Genomic DNA, 20983 nt, shown 5'->3' with positions numbered 1-20983 from the left:
CCAGTCTGAGAAACACCCTCTTGGCATCCAGCACATCGATTACTCCCAGACGCCTGTGTTTTCTAGGAAGATGACTAGCATTCTTCAACACTACAGCGGATAAGGACCAATTTAACTCAGTCTCTCTCGGTGAACAATCTCTCACCCTATGGTAAATCCAATGAACCAATGCTGCACTGACTTCACTTCAAGAGCTTGGATGTTGTTCCTTGTAGCAGGGGAGGTGGAGAAGATGAAGAAAGTCTAGCTGAGAGTGAACTGGGCATGTGACACACCTGGTGAAGTTTGGTTTCTGCAGCTGAGGTGGGTCACCCCCTCCTACTCACTCTCTGCCCCTTGTGCTGTGAGTCTCTCAAGTCTTTGTGCCTTGAACTCTGTCACTCATCACACTCTGCATACCTACCATATCTGCACCTACCTCAGCTCACTACACACTCAACCCAACTCTGCACCTTCCATATTGTGTACATCCTACAGTTCATCAACCTTTCCATTCACTGTGAATACAAACTTACCGTGCACCAATACCCACATGACTGTATACACACACACCCCTCCCCCGATACAGTATTGGAATTAACACTCATTCCATCTGAGTCTTCTCCAAGGACTGTCACCTTGTCATGGTTGAGAGGCTTCTGAATTCCTGAAATCCTAAGCTCCATGCCATTTGCAGTTTAGCTCCCGATAGGGCCACCCATGGTGGGAGTATCAAGGGGGAAGGTTCTGAACAAAGAGCGACCCAGCTGAAGCTGTCAGGAGATGACAGCACGTCACAGTGGCAATGAAGATCGAGAAAGGTTGTGGCAGTGACGGGTCCCTGATCATCTTGTATTCTGTGCCACTGGACCCTGGTCCCGACCTGTCGAGGTCTGTGTGGTGGCGGCCCATGCCTTAACCTCCCCACTTTAAACAAAGCCATGCACAGGCGTTCTCCATCAAGGGAATAACCCCTTAGGAGAACATCACACTCGACCTGAGTGATCGCACAATTATCGGAGTTCTAGTGGTCATAGACACTGTATACAAGGTCCCTCTGATCATCCCAATACCTTTCTCACTCCAAAAGGGCATTCTGGTCCGTTTAGAGTTCTGATTCTGAAACACCCCAACTGCTTGCTCAGCCGCTGGTGAAATCACACAGCACAAGAAGTTTCTGAAAAAGCATCCCCGGACCCAGTGAAAACCAATATGGTGAGTATTACAAGCTGACATGAGGGTTCCTACACCCCATACTGGGGATTACAATGAGCAGTTAATGCCTGAAAAACAGAAATGATGCTCAGATAAACATTTCGATTGGGTTCAACTGGTAGGTTGAAATGGAAGGAACTAAATTCCCATGAAACTGCACTTTTTTTTTTGCAGTTTTATTTGTCCGTGAATGTACCTAACAACTGCAGCTCCAAATTCTATGTTTCCCTCTTAAGAGGTTTGTCTTAGTGACCTATAGGATATCAATTTAGGAAGCATTCAGCTGGGATAATGAGTCTTTTGTTCTCTGAAGTCTGCCCTTGGAATTCATTCACCAGACTTAATGGGCATTAAACTCAGACCTCCTGCTAGACCGAGCCTTTTCTTTAAAGTTTTCACATTAAATGGCTGTGCCATCACTACTTAGGGCTCAGCAGGTAGTCCAGGTTTTTGGGGAGGAATTTAAATCCTGGAGCCAGGGTAACAAGCAATCAGTTCTGACTACAGGACAACTCTGTCAGGTTACAGTGGGCCTCAAGTGCAGACCAATGAATGCTCTTTTACCAGGATTTATTAGGGAGCACAAAGGCAATAGTCTTTCAAAAACAGGAGGCAGGCACAAATCCAAAATGGCAGGTAGAGGTCTTACCCAGGAAAGGCAGTCCAGCAAGGGCAGACAATCCAGAACGCAAGGGCAAAAATCAGGTCCAAGAACAGGCAAAATCCAAAAACACAAAATCAGTTGGCAGCCGTCACAATGGCAGGCTAGAACAACACTGGTCAGAGCTGGGACAAACTAGCAGAGAATGTAAGTCAAGGCAGGGTTTAAATGGACAGGGTAATGAGTGAAAATAGAAACAGGTGGGTGCAAGTGAGGAGACAAGCAGGTAATTGGAGAAAGTCCAAAAAGGAAAGGGGCTGGGCCAAAACCCACACATCCAGGTGAAAGAAAGCAGAAATTAAAGACTGTTGTGGTCCAGAGCTATCAGCAGAGGCCCTTCGAGCCAGTGTTCAGGCCGGATCCGTAACAAACTCTTGACTTTAGGTTGGGCTGCGTGGCAGCAGACATTCTTCAGCCAACAATTGTAGACAGACACAGCTGCAGATTCCACATTGTAATGACACGGCAGAAGGTGTTAGATACAGAGTAAGCTCCCTCAATGCAGCCCTATCAAGCATTCCCAGTGCAAGGACAATATGGGTTAGATGCAGACTAAAACTCCCTCAGCATAGTTCTGTGAACCTTCCCAATGCAGTTCCCTCAACACTGACCTGTTAAGCATTGACCAGTAAAACACTCCCAGTGGAGGGACAGCATTTCTTAGATACAGAGTAAAACAGCCTCAACACTCCCAGAATGTGGATCCAATTCAGCAAAAAGCTCCTTTTGAATGATCCACCGAATATTCCTAGATATGAGGCAGGAAGAGCAAGGTGTAGAGTAAACACAAAGTGCACTGCAGATGCTGTGGTCAAATCAAGACGTACCAAAAGGTTGGATGAACTCAGCAGGTCTCCAGCCCCTTGGTATGCAAACTTCGGTTGGAGGAACAACATCTCATATACCGTCTGGGTAGTCTCCAGCCCCTTGGTATGAACTTCGAATTCTCCAACTTCTGGTAATTCCCTCCCTCTCCCTTCCCCCATCCCACCTTCACTCTGTCTCCTCTTCTAGCTGCCTATCACCTCTCATGACTCTGTCTTCTTCTACTACCCATAGTGCTTTCCCCTTAGATTCCTTCTTCACCTCTCCTGCCTATCCCCTCCCTGCTTCCCCTCCCCCACCCCTTGATCTTTCCTCTGATTGGTTTTTCACCCTCCCCCCACCTTCTTTATAGGGCCCCTGCCCCCTCCTTCTTTAGTCCTGACGAAGGGTCTCGACCCCAAACGTTGACTGCTCCTTTCAACGGATGCTGCCCGACCTGCTGAGTTCATCCAGCTTGTTTGTACGTCTTGAAGGTGCAGAGTAAATCTCCCTCACTGAGCTGTCAAATATTCTTGCTCTGCTGATTGAAATTGTGCCTCGATTACATTTACTCTATCAAAATACTGATAATCTCAAAAATCTCTTATCAGAGATTAAATACCTTGGCATTACTCTAGATAAAATTCTCTGCGGTTGTGACGCTCTTTCTATAATACAGTATGTCATCGTACACACAGTCTAATTGCTGACTTAACAGCTATTCCAGACAGATTTAGGGTGTTCCTTTACTTTTTTTATTTGTTGCCTCCATTAGAAAACATATAGTGTTCATCATTTTGGTTTTTATGTACCTTTACCCCTCTTGCATCCACTACCAACTCCAGGATTGTCAGAGGCCTCCAAGAACTCAGAATTAAACTACTACATGTATTGATGGAGGGAAGTCCTAAGAGCATTTTAAAAGGTGTTTATTTCCCTGCTTATTGATGAGCAGTTGAAATGTTAGTGATAGGAATTAATGTCTGTGCTGAAGCCAGAGTCCTCATCACAGACATCATTCTCCATCTCCAACAGCATCCGTAACACAGGGAGGAACTTGGGAAAGTGTTATGACCTGAACAAGGATATACACTCAGTGGCCACTTTATTAGTTACACCCCTACACTTGCTCGTTAATGCATATCTATAATCAGCCAATCGTGTGGCTGTATCTTAATGCATAAAATCATACAGACATAGGTAAGAGGTTCAGATGTTGCTCTGACCCAACATCAGACAGGGAACAAATGTGATCTCAGTGATTCTGATCGTCGAATGATTGTTGGTGCCAGACCGGGTGGATTGAGTATCTCAAAAACTGCTGATCTCCTGGGGTTTTCACACTCAGAAGTCTCTAGAGTTTACAAAGAATGGAGTGAAAAACAGCAAAAAAAATCCAGTGAGTGGCAGTTCTGTGGGTGAAAATGCCTTGTTAATGAGAGAGGTCAGAGGAGAATGGTCAGACTGGTTCAAGCTGACAGGAAGGTGACAGTAACTCAAATAACCACGTTACAACAGTGATGTTCAGGGAGCATCTCTGAATGCACAACACATTGAACCTTGAAGCAGCAGAAGACCACAGACATTCTTTATTAGGTATCGGAGGCACCTGATAAAAAGGCCACTGGTAGATCTTCCCTAGAGACAGTGCTATGGAACTCCATGAGTTACTTCAGGAAAGATGGGAAAGGTGTGGCAAGCACTCCTGGTTGGAAATTTGTACAATGAGAAATATCACAGTGAGGAATGCGATTGTGAACGATTGGCCAATGGCTCTTCTCTTAGTTCCAGAGTATAAATCGTGGAGTTGAAATCTGAGGAAAACAAAATCTACTCCTTCAATTGTCTTCATATTGCCCTGTGGATAACCCTTCCTCCATCTTTACGCTTCTGCCCTGTTGCTTGATCATTCAGTCATCATTCCTCTTTTAATCTTTCCCATACTTCCACCAAGCTCCAAGAGTTCTGTGGGCAGCCTAGATTTATTCAATCATTTTCTTTGCCAGAAGTAAGTAGGATTAACGTCATTAAGGGCTAGATCTTCTGTAACTGTCAGTGAGGCTTGACAACTTGGAAGGGAACAGCTGGGGGCTTTGGAGAGCAGAGAATCTGTCAGCTTTCCTCGCTGCAGCATGATGGATAGTGATCATTCCTGTACACCTGTTCTGTATTTTCCTCCAAACAACTATAAATGGTCAATTCTTTCTCAATAACTGCCTTTGAAATTACACATTTTTCAAAAAGAATGATCAAAATTATTACCAAATGCATAAATCTCTTGGCTGCCAGATTTCTTTAAAAGGTTGACTGAGTCTTAAGTGTGAACAAGCAGAGGTAGATGTTCTTCTCTCCGCTTTTGGACCAATACCTGACTGGTGATGCTCCTCCTCATCCTCGAACACATTCCGATGGTGTCCAGTCTGGAGCTTAGCCAAGTGTTCATCATCCAAGCTAAGGCCACCGGGTGCATTGGAGGGATTTCACTGCAGCCGGGCTCTTTGGAATGGTACCACGGTCTCTGCTAAATTCCTAGTGGACCACAACTCAGAGTGAGCCAAAGGTCCACCACCAAGACACATTATCTGTCCATTATTACAATGATGAGATCTTGCTGTGCACAAAATAGCTGCCACATTACATCAGTGGCAACCTTTCAAAGAGCTTGGGAGGTAATTGACTTGGGAGGTACTATAGAGATTTAATCTCCCTTTATCTTCAGAGGATGAGACCTCCAGGAGTGATTCTGAGCCAGATAAGCTCCTAATTGCTGATGTGATTCAGAACCCAATGATTTTTTTTTGTCTCTCTCTTCATTCAGGCTTATCCACGGCAGTCTCTCCACAGGAAGCAGCCAACCATACTGGTGATCTGTGGCCAGGAGCAGAACGGGGCTATCGGCCTGGTCTGTGCTAGGCACCTTCGCACATTTGTAGGTATCGGGCTGGGGAGCAGAGGGAATGTGGAGCGGGGTTGCAGAGAGCTGTGATGGGGACTGAGAGAACGTGGGGCAGGGTGAAGCCTGGGGAAATTGGGAACAGGGTGGTTGGGCACTCAGGGGAAGGTGGAAAAGAATGAGATGGTGATTGGGGCAATGGGAAACCGGGTGGGGAAGTGGGTTGCTACTGGGGAAATGGGGATCAGGGTGGGTGGGATTGTACTGGAGAAATGGGGGAAAGGTTTGGGAAAGTAGGGAGCAGGTTGGTGGGAATGGGCAGGAGTGGGTTGCTGGAATGGGATGGGGTTAGTGGTCTGAGGGAGTAGGAGCAGGGTGCAAGATGGAGAGAAAGGGGTGAGAAACGGGTACATTTTCCAACATGGCTGTGTCCAGCTAATTTAGACATGTCATCACTCCTTCTCTGCTCTTGACTGCCCACCCCTCCACCACCCCACACCCCTGATGGACTGAGGTCAAAATGAAAATAGAAAGACATTTGTAATAATTTGAATCCTCTTCTTGTGATGGGATATGTGATTCATCAAAAATAAACTTACATTTCCAAAAATTTTCATCAAAACCTTTCAACCAGTAAAATGGCACTGTCAGCATAGGGTATGATCTGTTTGCACACATATCACATGGGGACAATCAATTTGCACACAGATTGTATGGGAGCGATCAATTTGCACACAGATCACATGGAGACGATCAATTTGCAAGCTCCCTTAATCAGCCCAGCAACAAAAGCAGATCATCTGTTGTTTACTCCAGCATTTTGTGTGTGTTACTCTGAATTTGCAGCATCTGCAGAACCTCGTGTTTATTATCTGTTGTCGCACACGAGACAGCGTTCCCTCAGTGCTGCAGTGGGAGTGTCACCCTGTACTGCATGGAGTGGCTCGTAAACTCCCACTGAGACCCAGTGGACACACGCAGGACCACACAATATGAAATCATCCGCATAACACACACTGCAGCCTCCGGTCAGGGATGGTTTATGTCACAGGTTGGTCCACCCATGCCTTATATTGAGGGTTCCCAACCTTTTATATGCCATGGACCCTGACCATTATCCGAGGGGTCCGTGAACTCCAGGTTGGGAACCCTGGCCTTACACTAATTTGCAAAGAGATTACTGTAGCTGTAAAAGGCAGCACACCTCACTGCTGGCTGCTGGTTTCCACTGGGCATTGTGCGGTTGTGACAGCTGAGATTTACGAAAGAGCAGGAGGGAGTGGATAGGGTCTTCACCTGTCCTCCACGGGACAGTGAAGGGAGCCAACGAGCCCTAAGCCAACCAAACCAGTCTGCTCTCTCTCCATCCGCAAGTCTCAAGCAAAAACTGAGGCTTTGGACCAGATGGAGGCACGCAGGAGAACGGAGAAGATGAGAGAGGAAACCGACACTGCTAATGGCAGTGGATAGCTGGAGTAAAAGACCTGCTCCTTTGCTACAGATTCAGGATGTAGCAGGTGACTGGTCTGATCAGAGAGAGCTCGAGTGTCAGAAGACCGGGGGGGGGGGTTGCACCCCAATTCGATGGCACCAGACTGATGTTGTGCTTCTCACCAGCCTCAGGGCACCCCCACAGCTCACAAACATTAAACCAGCAATGATTCTCACCACACAGCCAGGTATTCTGCCTGGAAAATCTGATGACAGGTTTGTAAACTCTCACCAGAACAAGGGTTCCCACCACTACTGTGATAAATGGGATTAGTGTACAAATTTCGCATGGGTGTGGTAGGTTGAAGGCTCATTTCTGCACTCTATGACTATGATTCTAAAGACCTATAAGATTCTCTGTCAAACAGTTTGTATTTCAAACATACTATCCTGTCATATTAAAATTTAAGGCTAATGTCTGTCAATGCCAAAGTCCGCTTGACAGGAAGTATTTTTGAGGACTTCCTATGGATACTCAATATGGTTCAACTGATTGAAATCAGGACTCAGCTGACCCAGACACACCTGAGATCTCTCTGGGTAAAGAGCCAACCTGTCTCTTTAAGCGATGTCGTTCAGCACTACAAATAACTCTCATGTGGAGGCTTTTTAGAGTGAAATGGTTTAAATAATTTATAATTGAGCGTTTGTCAGCTCTGCAATGAGAAAGGCTTCAGAGACACCAGCCTGCGTCTACAGTGCTGAACGACCCTGGGCAGAGTCGGGATTGTGAAACCCACCTGAGATGGTTTAATGCTCCTCATGAAGAAACACAACCAATAAACTGGATAATTCCACCTTCAGCTCATTCCTGAAAAGAGTCCTCAGTCCTGCTGCAGCTGATTGCACCAGCAGGGATGGAAACAATCTCCTAGCGGTTGGCATGGATACAAATCCGTTATTAACTTGTTCCCTGCACGAGAGGTGCTGGCAAAGAGGAAGTTATTACCCTCTGTGCTCCCATATCCACAGTATGGGGCATTGACTGGGTGCTCACCCTCTGCCACAGTCTGGGTAAGAGTCCTCCTCTAACCCCATCAGTGAGAGAATGCCATGATTATGGTACGGCAATATGAAGATTTATTCACACAAAAGATCACTGGCCTAACTAAGTAACTGCGTCACTGAGTAGTTTGCCCCACACCCAGCCACATAATTCCATGGGAAAGACAAAAACTCAGGATTAATTAGGGAAAATTACTCAGGCAAACTCATCTCCAAACCCCTCAGGTGATTAAGACTGGTCCAGATGTTCTTGCAACCAAATATCATCTTCAAAGGCAGATACCTGCTACAAGATCTGATCTCCTAGAGCTAGCCTCCCTGCCTCGTCTGGGGGATGTAGCCCACACAGCACATGGTACGCTGCCCTCCAAAGGATGATCTGTGTCCAGTTCCCCTTTGCAAGCAAGCCATAGAAACTTAACAGTAGAAATTAGTGGCAGAAGAGGCTATTAATGCCAGAGACACATGGCTTAAGAGAGATCGTAGCACTTAATACCACTGCCCCAATGCATCAGTGACCTGTTTTAACCCTGAGGGCAACCTACACATATGAAATTTGAACACTGTCCATGTGACAACATGGTCTTCTTCCACATGCTCCAGTTTGCTGCTCCATCCCAGGGATGCGCCAGTAGGTTAATTGGTCCTTGCAGATTGCCCCAGGGTGTGTGGGTTGCATGAAATCGGGACGGCTGAGATAAAATAGCTTGTAGGGAGATGGGACTGATGGGATGGCTCAGCACGGACTGGCCTCTTGTGTCATAAGGAAATATGAGAAATGAGAAGGTGCTTTGGAGGAACTTCAGACTAATTCTGACACTGAACTACATCCTAGGGCGGGTAAGCTGAGGCTGGCAGATTTTAAAGGCTGTCTTACAGGATGAGAGATATTTTGGAGGTTCATGGAAGGAATTCTGGAGTGCAGATCCGGGTAGCTGAAGGCACGGCTGTGGTGGAGCGGTCAAAATTTGAGAAGTTTCAGAGAACTGATCTAGGGAAGTGCTGGGAGCTAGGGGATCTGCAAGAATGGAAGTGGTTGGGGAGGCAGCAGGAAGCCTCAGCATTACCTCCAAGTTTTTACCTTTTGAGAGGATTAGAATATAAAAGCAAAGATATAATTTTGAAATTTTATCAGGCATTGGTCAGAACGCTCTTGGAATATGGTGAGCGGTTTTGGTCTCCTTACCTAAGAAAGAATGTGCTGGCGTTGGTGAGGGTCCAGAGGAGGTTCATGAGAATCATCCCTGCATGAAAGGGTTAATGTACAGGGAGCATTTGAAGACTCTGGGTCTGTACTCGCTGGAGTTTAGAAGAATGAGGGGGGAAGTCTCATTGAAACCTATTGCACATTGAAAGGCCTAGATAAAATGGATGTGGAGAGGATTTTTCTACAGTCTAGCACCAGAGGACACAGACTCGGAATAGAAGGATGCTTCTTTAGAACATGGATGAGGAGGAATCGCTTTAGCCAGCGAGTGGTGAATCTGTGGAATTCATTGCCATGGACAGTCGTAGAGGCCAAATCATTGGGTATGTTTAAAGCAGAGGTTGACAGGTTGTTCAATAGTCAGGGTAGCAAGCGTTACAGGAAGAAGGCAGGAGAATGGGGCTGAGATGGATAGTAAACCAGCCATGGTAGAATGGCAGAGCAAACTCGATGGGCTGAATGGCCTAATTCTGCTCCTATGTTTACTGGTCTTATGGCGTGAGAAGAAGTAGCTGAGATTCTGTGGGTGAGGCTGGGTGCAGAGATGAGAAATAAAAACGTATTTATTTAGAGATATAGCACTGTAACAGGCCCTTCTGGTCTTATAGAGTCGACGCCACCTAATTACACCCATGTGATCAATTACGCCATGTGATCAATTACATCCATGTGATCAATTACACCATGTGATCAATTACGCCATGTGATCAATTACACCATGTGATCAATTACACCATGTGATCAATTAACCTACTAGTGGGTGTGTCTTTGGAATGTGGGAGAAAACAAGAGCGCCCATGCGATTACGGGAGCGTGTACAGGCTCCTTGCAGACAACGGAGGATTGGAACCTGGTTTGTTGGCCCTGTAATAGCGTTAAGCCAACCACCACACTACCATGCCACCCGAAGATAGAGGTTGTTAGATATTTGACAACAGGAAGAAGCTGTCAATGAAACACTGATGACCCCCGCTTTGTTTTCCTGACAGGGATATGAACCGACCATCTACTACCCCAAACGTTCCTGCAAATCCATCTTTTTGGACTTCACGGTTCAGTGTGAGAAGTTGGACATTCCATTTCTCTCCTACCTTCCGAATGAGGTAATAAAACTCGAGGTGATGTTTCCTCTGGTAGCTTTAGCAGTGGTTGGGCAGCCAGTGGGTCACTGAGAGGGTGAGAAATGTAGGACTGCATTGTTAATCAGTTCAGTCATGATCACACTGCATGGTGGGACTGTCCTATTTTATTATATTTTCATGGTTTTGTTCACCTTTTGCCCTAGAATTTGCACCTCCTACTTCTCACTGTATGCCCATAAATTGTCTCAAATCTATTTATGCCCCTATTGTGGGTTTATGGGACACACACAAAATCTGGAGAAATGCCGGCAGCATCGATGGATATGAATAAGCAGTCAACATTTTGGCCCGAGACCTTTCTGTAAGACCAAGAAGGAAGGGAGAAGATGCCAGAATAAAAATGTGGGGGTAGGGGAAGGAGGCTAACTGGAATGTGATAGGTGAAGCCAAGTGGGTGGGAAAGGTCAGGGGTTAGAGAAGAAGGAATCTGATAGGAGAGGAGAATGGAGAAAGGGAATTCTGATTCCCATTCCTGTTTTGACGTGTTGGCCCATGGCATACTCTTATGCCAAGATGAGACCACCCTCAGGGTGGAGGAGAAACACGTTATATTCCGTTTGGTCATCTCCAACCTGATGGTGTGAATATCAATTCCTCCTTCCAGTAAACAAATTATCCCCAATCCCTCCTTCCTCTGTTTCCCACTCTAACTTTTTACCTCTTCTCACCTGCCTATTACTTCCCCCAGGACCCCTCCTCCTTCACTTTCCCCTATGGTCTACTCTCCTCTCCTATCAGATTCCTTCTTCTCCAGCCCTTGACCTTTCCCACCCACCTGGCTTCACCTATCACATTCCAGCTAGCCTCCTTCCCCTTCCCTCCATGTTTTTATTCTGGCATCTTCCCCTTTCCCTCTCAGTCCTAAAGAAGGGTCTCGGCCTGAAATGTCGACTCTCCATGCACTTCTGTAGATGCTACCTGCCCTGCTGAGTTCCTCCAGCATTCTGTGTGTGTTGCTTCAGATTGCCAGCATCTGCAGACTTTCTCATGTTTAAGGTGTATGGATAGTAAATTGTATGTCTTCAAGATTCACAAAATAATTAAAAAGACTGGCCTCAGTCTGAATTTGTTGCAACAACATTCTCCACAGCATTGTGAACATAGGAGCCCAAGGTGGATCAGGTCTGGGCTAGGCCCTTGGGTTGAAAGACTGACTCTGGCATAGGATATAGATAACAAAGATTAAATTAGTAAAGAAATTTTTAGCTGAGATGAGCATATCAAAGATTTCAACATTTTTTGTGGAACTTTTAGGAAGGTAGTGGAAAAGACACCTACAGTCTTCACCTAAGTTCCTTCTATATTGTCCCATTAAGCTCTCCCAGGATAAGTTAAAAACAGAGAAGATACAGAGTAGATCTTTCTCCACATTGTTCCATCAGATATTGCCAGGAAGAGCTGATATACTTGGCAAAGCTCTCTCTTACACTGTTCTGGGAAGCAGGTCGTTAGGATACAAGATAGCAGCATTTAATGGGCTAGCTTGAGGTGATCCTAGTAAGACTGATTCTCTGACCAGAGTGAAATGGTTCTTGTCTTTTCTCCTCCGTAGGTGCAGCTGATAAATGATGCCTACAACCTGATCATAGATGCAGTGCTCGGGCTCTCAGATGAGGCAGGGCTGAAGGAGCTGTACTGCAATATCCTGAGTACGATGAAACACGTGAAAATACCTGTAATCAGCATTGATGTCCCCTCAGGTAAAGAACAGATAATTGCCTTCCAAAGCAGTGCTGTCGGCTTGCACAATATAGATCATCGCACCAGTATCAACCCTTGGAAACAGCAAACCAGCTGGACCCTCCATGCAATCTCCTGCTCTTTAACCCCACCCCTGGCCAACTTCTTTTTCCCTGAGCAATTCTCCAGTTCCCTTTCAGAAACTTCCACTGAAACTGCATTGACTATCATTTTAGCCACATTTTTACCTGGCACATATCCCCCATCTGGTTCTCTCCTCAATCAACTTAATTCACCGCGTTCTATTACATCTTGCCACAGGTAACAATTCCTTTTATTTTCTCCATCATCCACTTCATAATCTGAAACCTTCATTTAAAGAAAACATCCCCACTCTAAGAGAAACCAACCCAGTTCTTCCAGCAGCTGTATTTGACTGAAGTCCCTCATTCCTGGGGCCTTTGAAGTAGATATTCTCTGCAGCCTCTCCAAAGTGTTGAATAGGGTTGAATAGGGTTGATTTTATAGACTTTGTTTCCATTATAAACACAAGGGATTCTGCAGAGCTGGAAATCCAGATTAAATCATATATTGCTAAATAAACACGCAGGAGGACCTCAGCAGGTCAGGCAACATCTATGGAAAGGAATAAACAGCTGACCTTTCAGGACCCGATGAATGGTTTTGGCCCGAAAGATTGACTGTTCATCTCTCTCCATAGATGCTGCCCGACCTGCTGAGTTGTTTCTGTTATAGTTACAGTAACTTCCATTCATCATTCACTATTACTGGAGAAATGATCTTCCTATTATTGGGGGACTGGAGCTGAAGATATGATCACTAACTCTTACGTTATAACTCAGAGTAACTCTTATTGAGACAAAGCATCCTTCATTCTTTATTTCTAGCTTGTCTTTATTTGTTCCAATTAAAAATTGAATTCCCCCATTTTCAAAACCCTCTCTGGCCTCACCACTGCCTTTCACTGTAATCTCCTCCGATCATAAAGCTATTCATTTTTGGCCTCTTGAGTATTCCAAAGTTAATTGCTCCACTGTTCGTGATTACTGAGTTCCCAAGTTCTGGAATTCCATCCCTAAAATTGTTTACCTCTCACCCCTTTTCTGCCTTAAGATTGTGCTTAAACCCTATCGTTTATGACTTCTCCTGCATCATTAATATCCTTTCTTTGTACTCCCCGAGGTGCTTTTATTATGTTAACAATATAAATCTTTTTGTTGCATTGAGCTACTGTATATAATAGGTCTTTCTCTGTTGTGACTACGATCTAAGTTACCGGAGAGACACCGAAGCTGATGATAAAGAAGTCTTTATTCACTGAAACAAGCAGGCATTCTTCTGGAGATCCTCTGGGTAGAGTCTCACAAACTCAAAAGCACATTACATTTCTATGCCCTTAAGATCAAAGGTAGCAGTATGTAACTGAATACAATTTCAATAGTTACAAAGACATAATTTACTTCGATACTTTGGGTTTGCATTTGGTTCCTTTGACATGCATATTTACAGTGGAAGCATATTGTAACTAATAAGACACCACTGAATGTTCAAACATTTTTGCTGGGAGAAACTAATTAATACAGGTATTCTTAAAAGCTTCAGAGGGCAGCGAACCAGATGTCCAACTATTGATAGATCATCTATCTGATGTGCTAAGTGATAGTATCAGTCTGGTCTGTAAGCTTCCTTGAAATTGTTTCCAAATTTCTTAGACCCATAGTACCTTGAATCGATGTAGGCCGATTAACACAACCCCATTGTCTTAACGTTTGGCTGATGTCTCATTGTCACCATTCTGCAAACCATATTTCTTAGTCTACGGGCCAGCCCGTGCTCTGCAGACATGGTTGTTTATTTGCAAAAGGCATGTTTCTAACTTCAATTTACTACTTGCAATTTACAATTTACATTAAGAACTGGAGACTGGTTCTTGCTTGAATTAATATTTGCTCTATTCACATAAGTCCTGAATACCCCCTAACACTCCCCAGTTCCATTCACCGGCTGACGAAGTGGCCTTGGTAATCACAGGGCTTTTCCATTATTTCTCATAATACCGGCATCACTGGCAAGGCCAGTGTTTATTGCTCAGCCCTACTTACCTTGAGAAGGTTGTGGCCACCTGCCCTCGGAGCCATTACTGTCCTTCTGGCAAAGGTGCTCTCATAAAGTGTTTTTGTGCAGAGTTCCGGCGTTTAGACCCAGTGAGGATGACGGTTAAACCGCTAAGAGCAATGAATGTCTTCAATTAAGCCTTCTGATTTTATTGATCAGAAATGGCACCAGAAGACAAATGTTTTAAATCAGATCTGGCCTGACTCTAAAAATCAGAGCGTGATAGGGATTCTGGGCATTGGGAGAGGCTTTGCGGTACACTGGGTTCATGCCAGCCTGAGCTGAACTAGTGAGACTAATTCCCTTTCCCAGCACTCGATCCATGCTTATTTGGGCAGCATTTAAAATGCATTAGAGAGTTATCATTCTATCACTCTTCTGTGCAATGAGTTCCAGGCTTCGTCCCCCCCATCTGGTGATTTTTGTTTTCACCGCCGCTTTTGTATTTCTAATTCTTAACTTGAATCCATGCTCCCAAATTGAACCCTTGGAATAACAGATCCTTCTGGTTTGACACATGAAAATGAAACCAATAATTAACACCAACAATAAGGCCAAAGGACAGGAGAGTTTATCCACCTGGGAAAAATGGTGGCACCAACAAAGAAATCAATGGAAGACATAACAAAGCAAACCCTCTCTTTACTATGCTGGGGAACAACAAGTCTTCAAATGCAACAAAGACAAACTTCTTCTACAACAGAGTCCTCTGTGTGGTTGTACAGTTCACAGCAAGAGCAGTTCAGAAGCTGGAGCCCTTCCAAAACAAACACCTGTGGAAGATTATCAGGCCAAGAAGAATCTCAAACTTAGCTACACCGAAGGGTAAGTGCAAAGTCTCCGATGATGAGAAGGAGGTGGACAGCTTGCTCCTGTGTGAGGAACACAGCTGCCTGAAACAATCCCATGCTAGATACTAGATAGGTAGCATTGAAAGAGTCCACCCAAGGAGACTGAAGAAAGAGAAGACACGTGGCCTGATGTGGAAATCAAGCTGTGATTCTCTCTCATGCGAGCCTTATCTGGCCCTGGAAGTATGAAGGGTTGAAAGTATGACTCACTCTGTCTAGGCTTCTCATAGTTCTATCCACCTGATTAAATTCTCCCTTCAGTCTCCTCCATTCCAAAGAAAACAAGCCCAGCCTGGCCAATTTCTCCTCATAAATAAAATTCTCTGGCCTTGGCAACAGCCCAGATATCTCCTCTGCACCCTCTCCTGTGCTTTTAAATTGCTTGGGTAGTGCCGTAGTCAGAACTGTACACAGTGCTCCACTGGGGCCTAACTAGTGTTGTATTCTCTCCCAGCGTAAATCTCCCATTTAACAAAGGGTGATCTTTCTTCTATTTGTGCAGGCTGGGACGTAGAGAACGGGAAAGGCGATGGCATCAGTCCTGAGGTCCTCATTTCCCTGGCTGCACCGAAGAAATGTGCCACCCAATTTTCTGGCAAATACCATTTTCTAGCTGGTCGCTACTTGCCCTATGACCTACAGAAGAAATATGACCTCAACCTCCCAGATTACCCTGGAACTGACTGCATAGTACAACTTTAAGAGGTTACATTAAAATGACGGATGCAAACCAGGAGAGGACTGACCCTAACTAGAATCTCACTTCGATAAGCGTAGTGTCCACTCCTGCAGTGGGAGATGCACTCTCCAGAAATCCTACCAGTAGCTCATCAAGTTCCTTATAGCCCCAGAATATGCATCTCCTTAGGGAGGGAGGGAGGGTGTTCTAGATCAGAACAATTCCATTTTGTTTAGTTATCTGGTCTAGGTCGTGTGTTGCAATTTGTAATGGTTTATTTTTAACTTTTATCAAAGCTCTTTTTATGGCAGAGAATGACCTTTATGTAATTTGAAGAGACAGTGAACCTTGGGCCAGGCCAAAGTTTGGTGTATTCCTTTGTGACGCTTTTGACTGTGCAGCTTACTGCTTCTAGTGGTTATGTTGCAGGAGACCAGAGCATTTCTTGTATCTGTAGCCCTTCTATAATCCTAGGTACAAACAAGAGAAAATCTGCAGATGCTGGAAATCCGAGCAACACACACAAAAAGCTGGAGGAACTCAGCAGGCCAGGCAGCATTTTGTGTGTGTTGCTATAATCCTAGGTTTAATTCTGTTTAATTCTGGAGGTGGAAGTGGGAATGACATTGCAGACATTGGGAATGTTCCTACTTTGACCTGCGTTAACCTACAAGGACCTTGACCATGGTAACACTGTGAAGGTAGTGAGCAGATGGGAGTCCCATTCCTGAGCCCTAACAAATCTCCACTCTGCTCCATTTTAGCCATCAGATGGCAACGTATTAGTATTAGTTGACAATAGTAGTCACTATAGTTGGCTAGGTGTCCCAGTTTCTGCTGACTCACAGGCAGGAGCCAAAAGAAAAAGGGTCACTTGGGTTTATGAACTGGTGACCAGAGAGGAATGGCATAAAACATTGAGGTGGATAAGGAAAAGAACCTCGATTGCATTATGATCAAAATCTCCCCAAGGCAGTAGTGAATACCCGTGTTAACATGATCTTACATGACATGATACTTTTTGCACTGGGTTGGATAAGGGTTTTGGTACATGTTTGGTTTCAGAGGAAAGATAGCTATGGAGGAAAGGGGAACAGCAGGGAGGTTGTACAAGCTCAGCAGTAATTCAGTGGGAATAGGAAAAGAGGAAAAGTTGGATAAATGGAGGAAACCAGGCTTCCCAAACCTCTCCAGCACTCAATGATTATCAACAAGATCTTACTAGGCTTCAACAATATTAGTGAGAGAAACCACCAGAGGAAAAGAGGATAAATGGATTGCAATAGGTATGGGAAATGTGATGACTAATTTCAGACCTCAAGAGACGAAGTCACAAGGAAACATCTCTTTGTCATTGAGGGAGTTAAGTATTGATGAGATAAGAGGTCATCAGCTGGTGCAGTGAGCTAAGAATATGGGTTAGCTATCAAGCTAATACAGTTCATGTGAAATCGAAGATTCAAATGACTTGGATTTCCTCTAGCTTAAAATGAAGTCCCAAAAATTTGTTATCCCAGCGATCAAAGAAGGGGTCAAATTCTGTCTAGGTAATGAAATGAAGGTCATAGTGAATAATATCTTGGATAAGCCAGGTGGCCAATGCATACAGGATGGCCAAGATCTTTCTGAATGGTGGAAAACCCTTACCAGTGCTCACTAATTTTCTAGCCTTTACTCATTTCAGGATTCCCTAGTCAGTAGTCTGTCAGTACCTAAACAACACAGGTAGGTTATTATCACAAAAAAAGTTGGATCCATGAAATAGCAGCTTCTGGGCTGATACTGTCTGACCCATTACATTTTCTGTTCCCTTTTCAGATCTTCATTACTTAAGGCTTCTACTGTCTATTTTGCAAGTTTATTATGCTTAGAATATGTGCTCAATGTAGAAGTTTAATAAATCATTCCATGACATTGCTTCTGAGGAGTTAAGACATCAGGTAAAGTGGTCCTGGGGGGAAGGAGTAACTAGTATGGGGGATATTCAGATATAATTAGATCCCCTATTTATTCTGACTTTAATTTCAGATTTTGCATTATAAAATCCTGAGTTTCACATTAATAATGGCAACCATGTATGTAAACATGTCAAACTGTGATTACTCACTCTTGCTAGTGTTGGTGCTGTGATTACAGCCTGATAAGTTAATAAATGTGAGCTCAGGGTTTCATACTGCAGAACAAAGGGTATGTTATAGGATTTTTAATATATTGCATATATAAATATATATTGATGGATTATAATATATAATTATTAGTTTTTTTGCACTTTTGATGATGTTATTTGAAGCTGGGTAGAGTTTATTCAGTAGTTGTATTCATTGGGTATAAAACATAGGCACAACGTTCCATCTCTCTTACACTACTAATACACTAGCTCATGTGAGACAAGGTTCACATTCCAGTTTGCTCTAGGAGTAGGGCTGTTCTCATTGGAAGCTCACTTAATGGCACATAATCCAAAATACTTTATTGATGTGACAGGGTAGAGAGAGCCCAATTTGATATCTGAGCCAGATGGGACAATCTTTGCTCTGTGTCTAACCTGTGCTGCTCTAACCCTGGGACTGATTGATGTAACAGCGTAGACGTAGCTTTATTTTGTATCTAACATGTCCCTACCTTGGGAATGATTGAGAAAAGTGGAGAGAGAACTTTACTCTATAATTCCTTAATAGGTGCAGTTTGTCAGGATCTGTTGTTATTTTGCTAAAAATCTGAGTAAATGTTCTCTCTCAATGACTAATAAGATCAGAATTAGAATATACAATATTCCAAATATAAAATTCTAGGCCTCATTGATCTTCATATTTCTATTAATCTGCTCAATTCCAAATGTGACCTATTTACTGATGTCAGCAGTAAATGAGTTTAATGAGCTTAATCTGTCACAGTCACAGAGGTAACAAATCAACTGACTCCACACTACACACTTACGCGTGTCTCTCTGCTGCTATCATCACCTACTTAATGTTCATGAACTGCTGTTGATCTCTGACGCCTAAATTTTAGGGACTGTCTGTAAACTCTGCCCAGCTCTGAACAGACGCTCCATTGTAGAAAAGGGAAGCAAATTTTAATGTTCTTACTTTGCCAGATCTTGGATTGTTGTTGACTCATTGAGGCTTGTAATAAATAAAAGTCATCTTCGTGGTTTTTGTTGTGTCCTTGATAATGGATGTAGGGACATGCTTGTCACTACATACGTTTCCAGCAAGGCGGCTCGGCTTTCTGCACACCCATGACATATCCCACCAAGTACCGAGTGTTGGTCAATTGGCTTTAAAGTCAAAACCAGTTGCCAAAGCCAGAAGAAATGGACTTAATAAAAAAACAAGGAGATTCCTAAAAAAGGAGATTGGGCAGCATGGTATTACAGTGGTAGCATAATTCTGTTACAACACCAGTGATGTAGGTTCAATTCTGCTGCTTTCATTAAGGAGTTTGTACGTTCTTCTCCTGACTGCATGGGTTTCCTATGGGTGCTCTGGTTTCCTCCCAAATTCCAAAGGTGTATGGGTTAGTAGGATAATTGGCCACAAGGGTGTAATTGAGTGGCTGGGGCTCATTGGGCAGGAAGGGCTTCTTCCTGTCCTGTGTCATTAAAAAGAAGAAAAGTCTGCATTTTGTACCGAATCACAGAATAGTCAAACCCAGAAGGTCTTTATTTCTTTGTCTAATGCAATCTGCCCAATAGAGCGTTCCCTGTACGTCCTCCAAGTAAAATGTTCGTCTCTAACCAGCTTTGCTGCAGCCTTCATTGTATTTCTCTCTGCAGGTATTACCTGACCAGCCCTTTTCTGATTTGATTCCAAGTTTCCAATGTTTGCTTTTTAATTTCAAATGCCCATCAGTTCCACTTTGAAGAGCTCAGTTGACCCACGGTATCCATTTCTAACAACGGCCTTCCATCCACGATTTCCCCATCAGAGGCAATTGAAACTTGTGTCTCACCTATTACAATTATGATTGATAATCTTCTGTAAAAGCAGCCAATCAATTGGACTCAACAGTTAATCTTTTCTGCCAATTTTTTACTGTTCATATGCAATATCTGACATCAATATTCATACTGACAGTGGATGGGTCAAAACATTTGGCAGTTTAAACCACAGCAAGTTTTAATGATGTTCAGTCCAAATCCTAACTTGTACTAAGTTCCACTTCTGCTGCTCAATATTCTGACCTGCCCACTGTTTGAAACAGATTATGATTAATAGCATCCATTTCAATCCATAACTTCTCTCACACAGGATTTTCCAACACAGAATAAGATTAATCATTAAAAGATGCAATTATGGTCTTACTCCCATTTATATGTGTCCACCAGCTGAAATTAAACTGAGTAATTAGCATGTGTCAGTGCCCATTAGAAAGCAGATGATGACTCTATTTAAGCACTGCTGAGATCACGGCTTGAAGAAATCGAGACGTAGGAAGAGACATCTCGTTTCTCCATATCCTGCTAAGCGGTGGGGATGATCACTTAGTGCACAATCCTACATGCTCGGGCTACAGGAAGTCCTCCAGGCTGGGTGGGAGAATCAGGAAGGAGCTAATGGGCATTTTAGCGGTAATAGGTTACAACAAAAAGGGAGTTGATGGGATTATTTTGAAGGCTGGCATAGACGCAATGCGCTGAATGGCCTCCTTTGAAAGTGCAAGACAAATGAGAGGAGACACGTCAAAGGTTTTTGAGGTAAGAAATTGCTTCTCAAGGAGATTCGTCTTCTTCCTGGGCCCTTGGCTACCCGTGGAGCATAGGCCATTGATGACCTCCCGTCTCCATTGTCCAAAGTCGATGGTACAGTTGTAGTTCTTCTATGTTTCTGTCAACCATTGTATCCACTGTACAGGCATTGCCTGATACAGCTTCACCAGAGCCCTGTTAGCTGTATAGGCCAATCTCTGTACAGTGGATACAATGGATTACCCGCTTCCACCTCTCATGATGAGATGCAGGGTTGGACTTTGAGAGGCTCCCACAGAGATTACACTCCAGTAAATCTGGGCCACTTCCAATAATCTTAACGTGGACTTGTAAATCGAAATGTTGTTCGCTTCAATTGTTTGCATGATTTGTGGTTTTTTTCTTCTTTCTCTTGCACGTCAAGTGTTGGTCTCTTACTTTTACTTCTATTCTTTTGTTTTCTTTTAATTGGGTTCTTCTGGGTTTCTTGCTTTGTGGCTACCCGTGAGCAAACAAATCTCAATTTTGTATAATTTTTTACATTCCTTGA

General features: G+C 43.9%; 1 protein-coding gene across 1 annotated transcript in view; it reads left to right on the top strand.

Annotated features, from left to right (window-relative positions):
- yjefn3 (YjeF N-terminal domain containing 3) overlaps positions 1–16626 on the top strand; it is a 131627-nt gene extending 115001 nt beyond the window's left edge. Inside the window, exons 3-6 of the mRNA XM_073068568.1 lie at positions 5478–5588; positions 10245–10358; positions 11950–12097; positions 15567–16626. Coding sequence (XP_072924669.1) covers positions 5478–5588; positions 10245–10358; positions 11950–12097; positions 15567–15766 — 573 coding nt within the window. The 3' untranslated portion in view covers positions 15767–16626. The remainder of the gene's footprint in view (positions 1–5477; positions 5589–10244; positions 10359–11949; positions 12098–15566) is intronic.
- The last annotated feature ends 4357 nt before the right edge of the window (positions 16627–20983 follow it).

Source organism: Hemitrygon akajei, chromosome 16 (assembly GCF_048418815.1).
Source record: "Hemitrygon akajei chromosome 16, sHemAka1.3, whole genome shotgun sequence".
Taxonomy (NCBI): domain Eukaryota; kingdom Metazoa; phylum Chordata; class Chondrichthyes; order Myliobatiformes; family Dasyatidae; genus Hemitrygon; species Hemitrygon akajei.
This window is presented reverse-complemented; position numbering and strand designations above follow the sequence as displayed.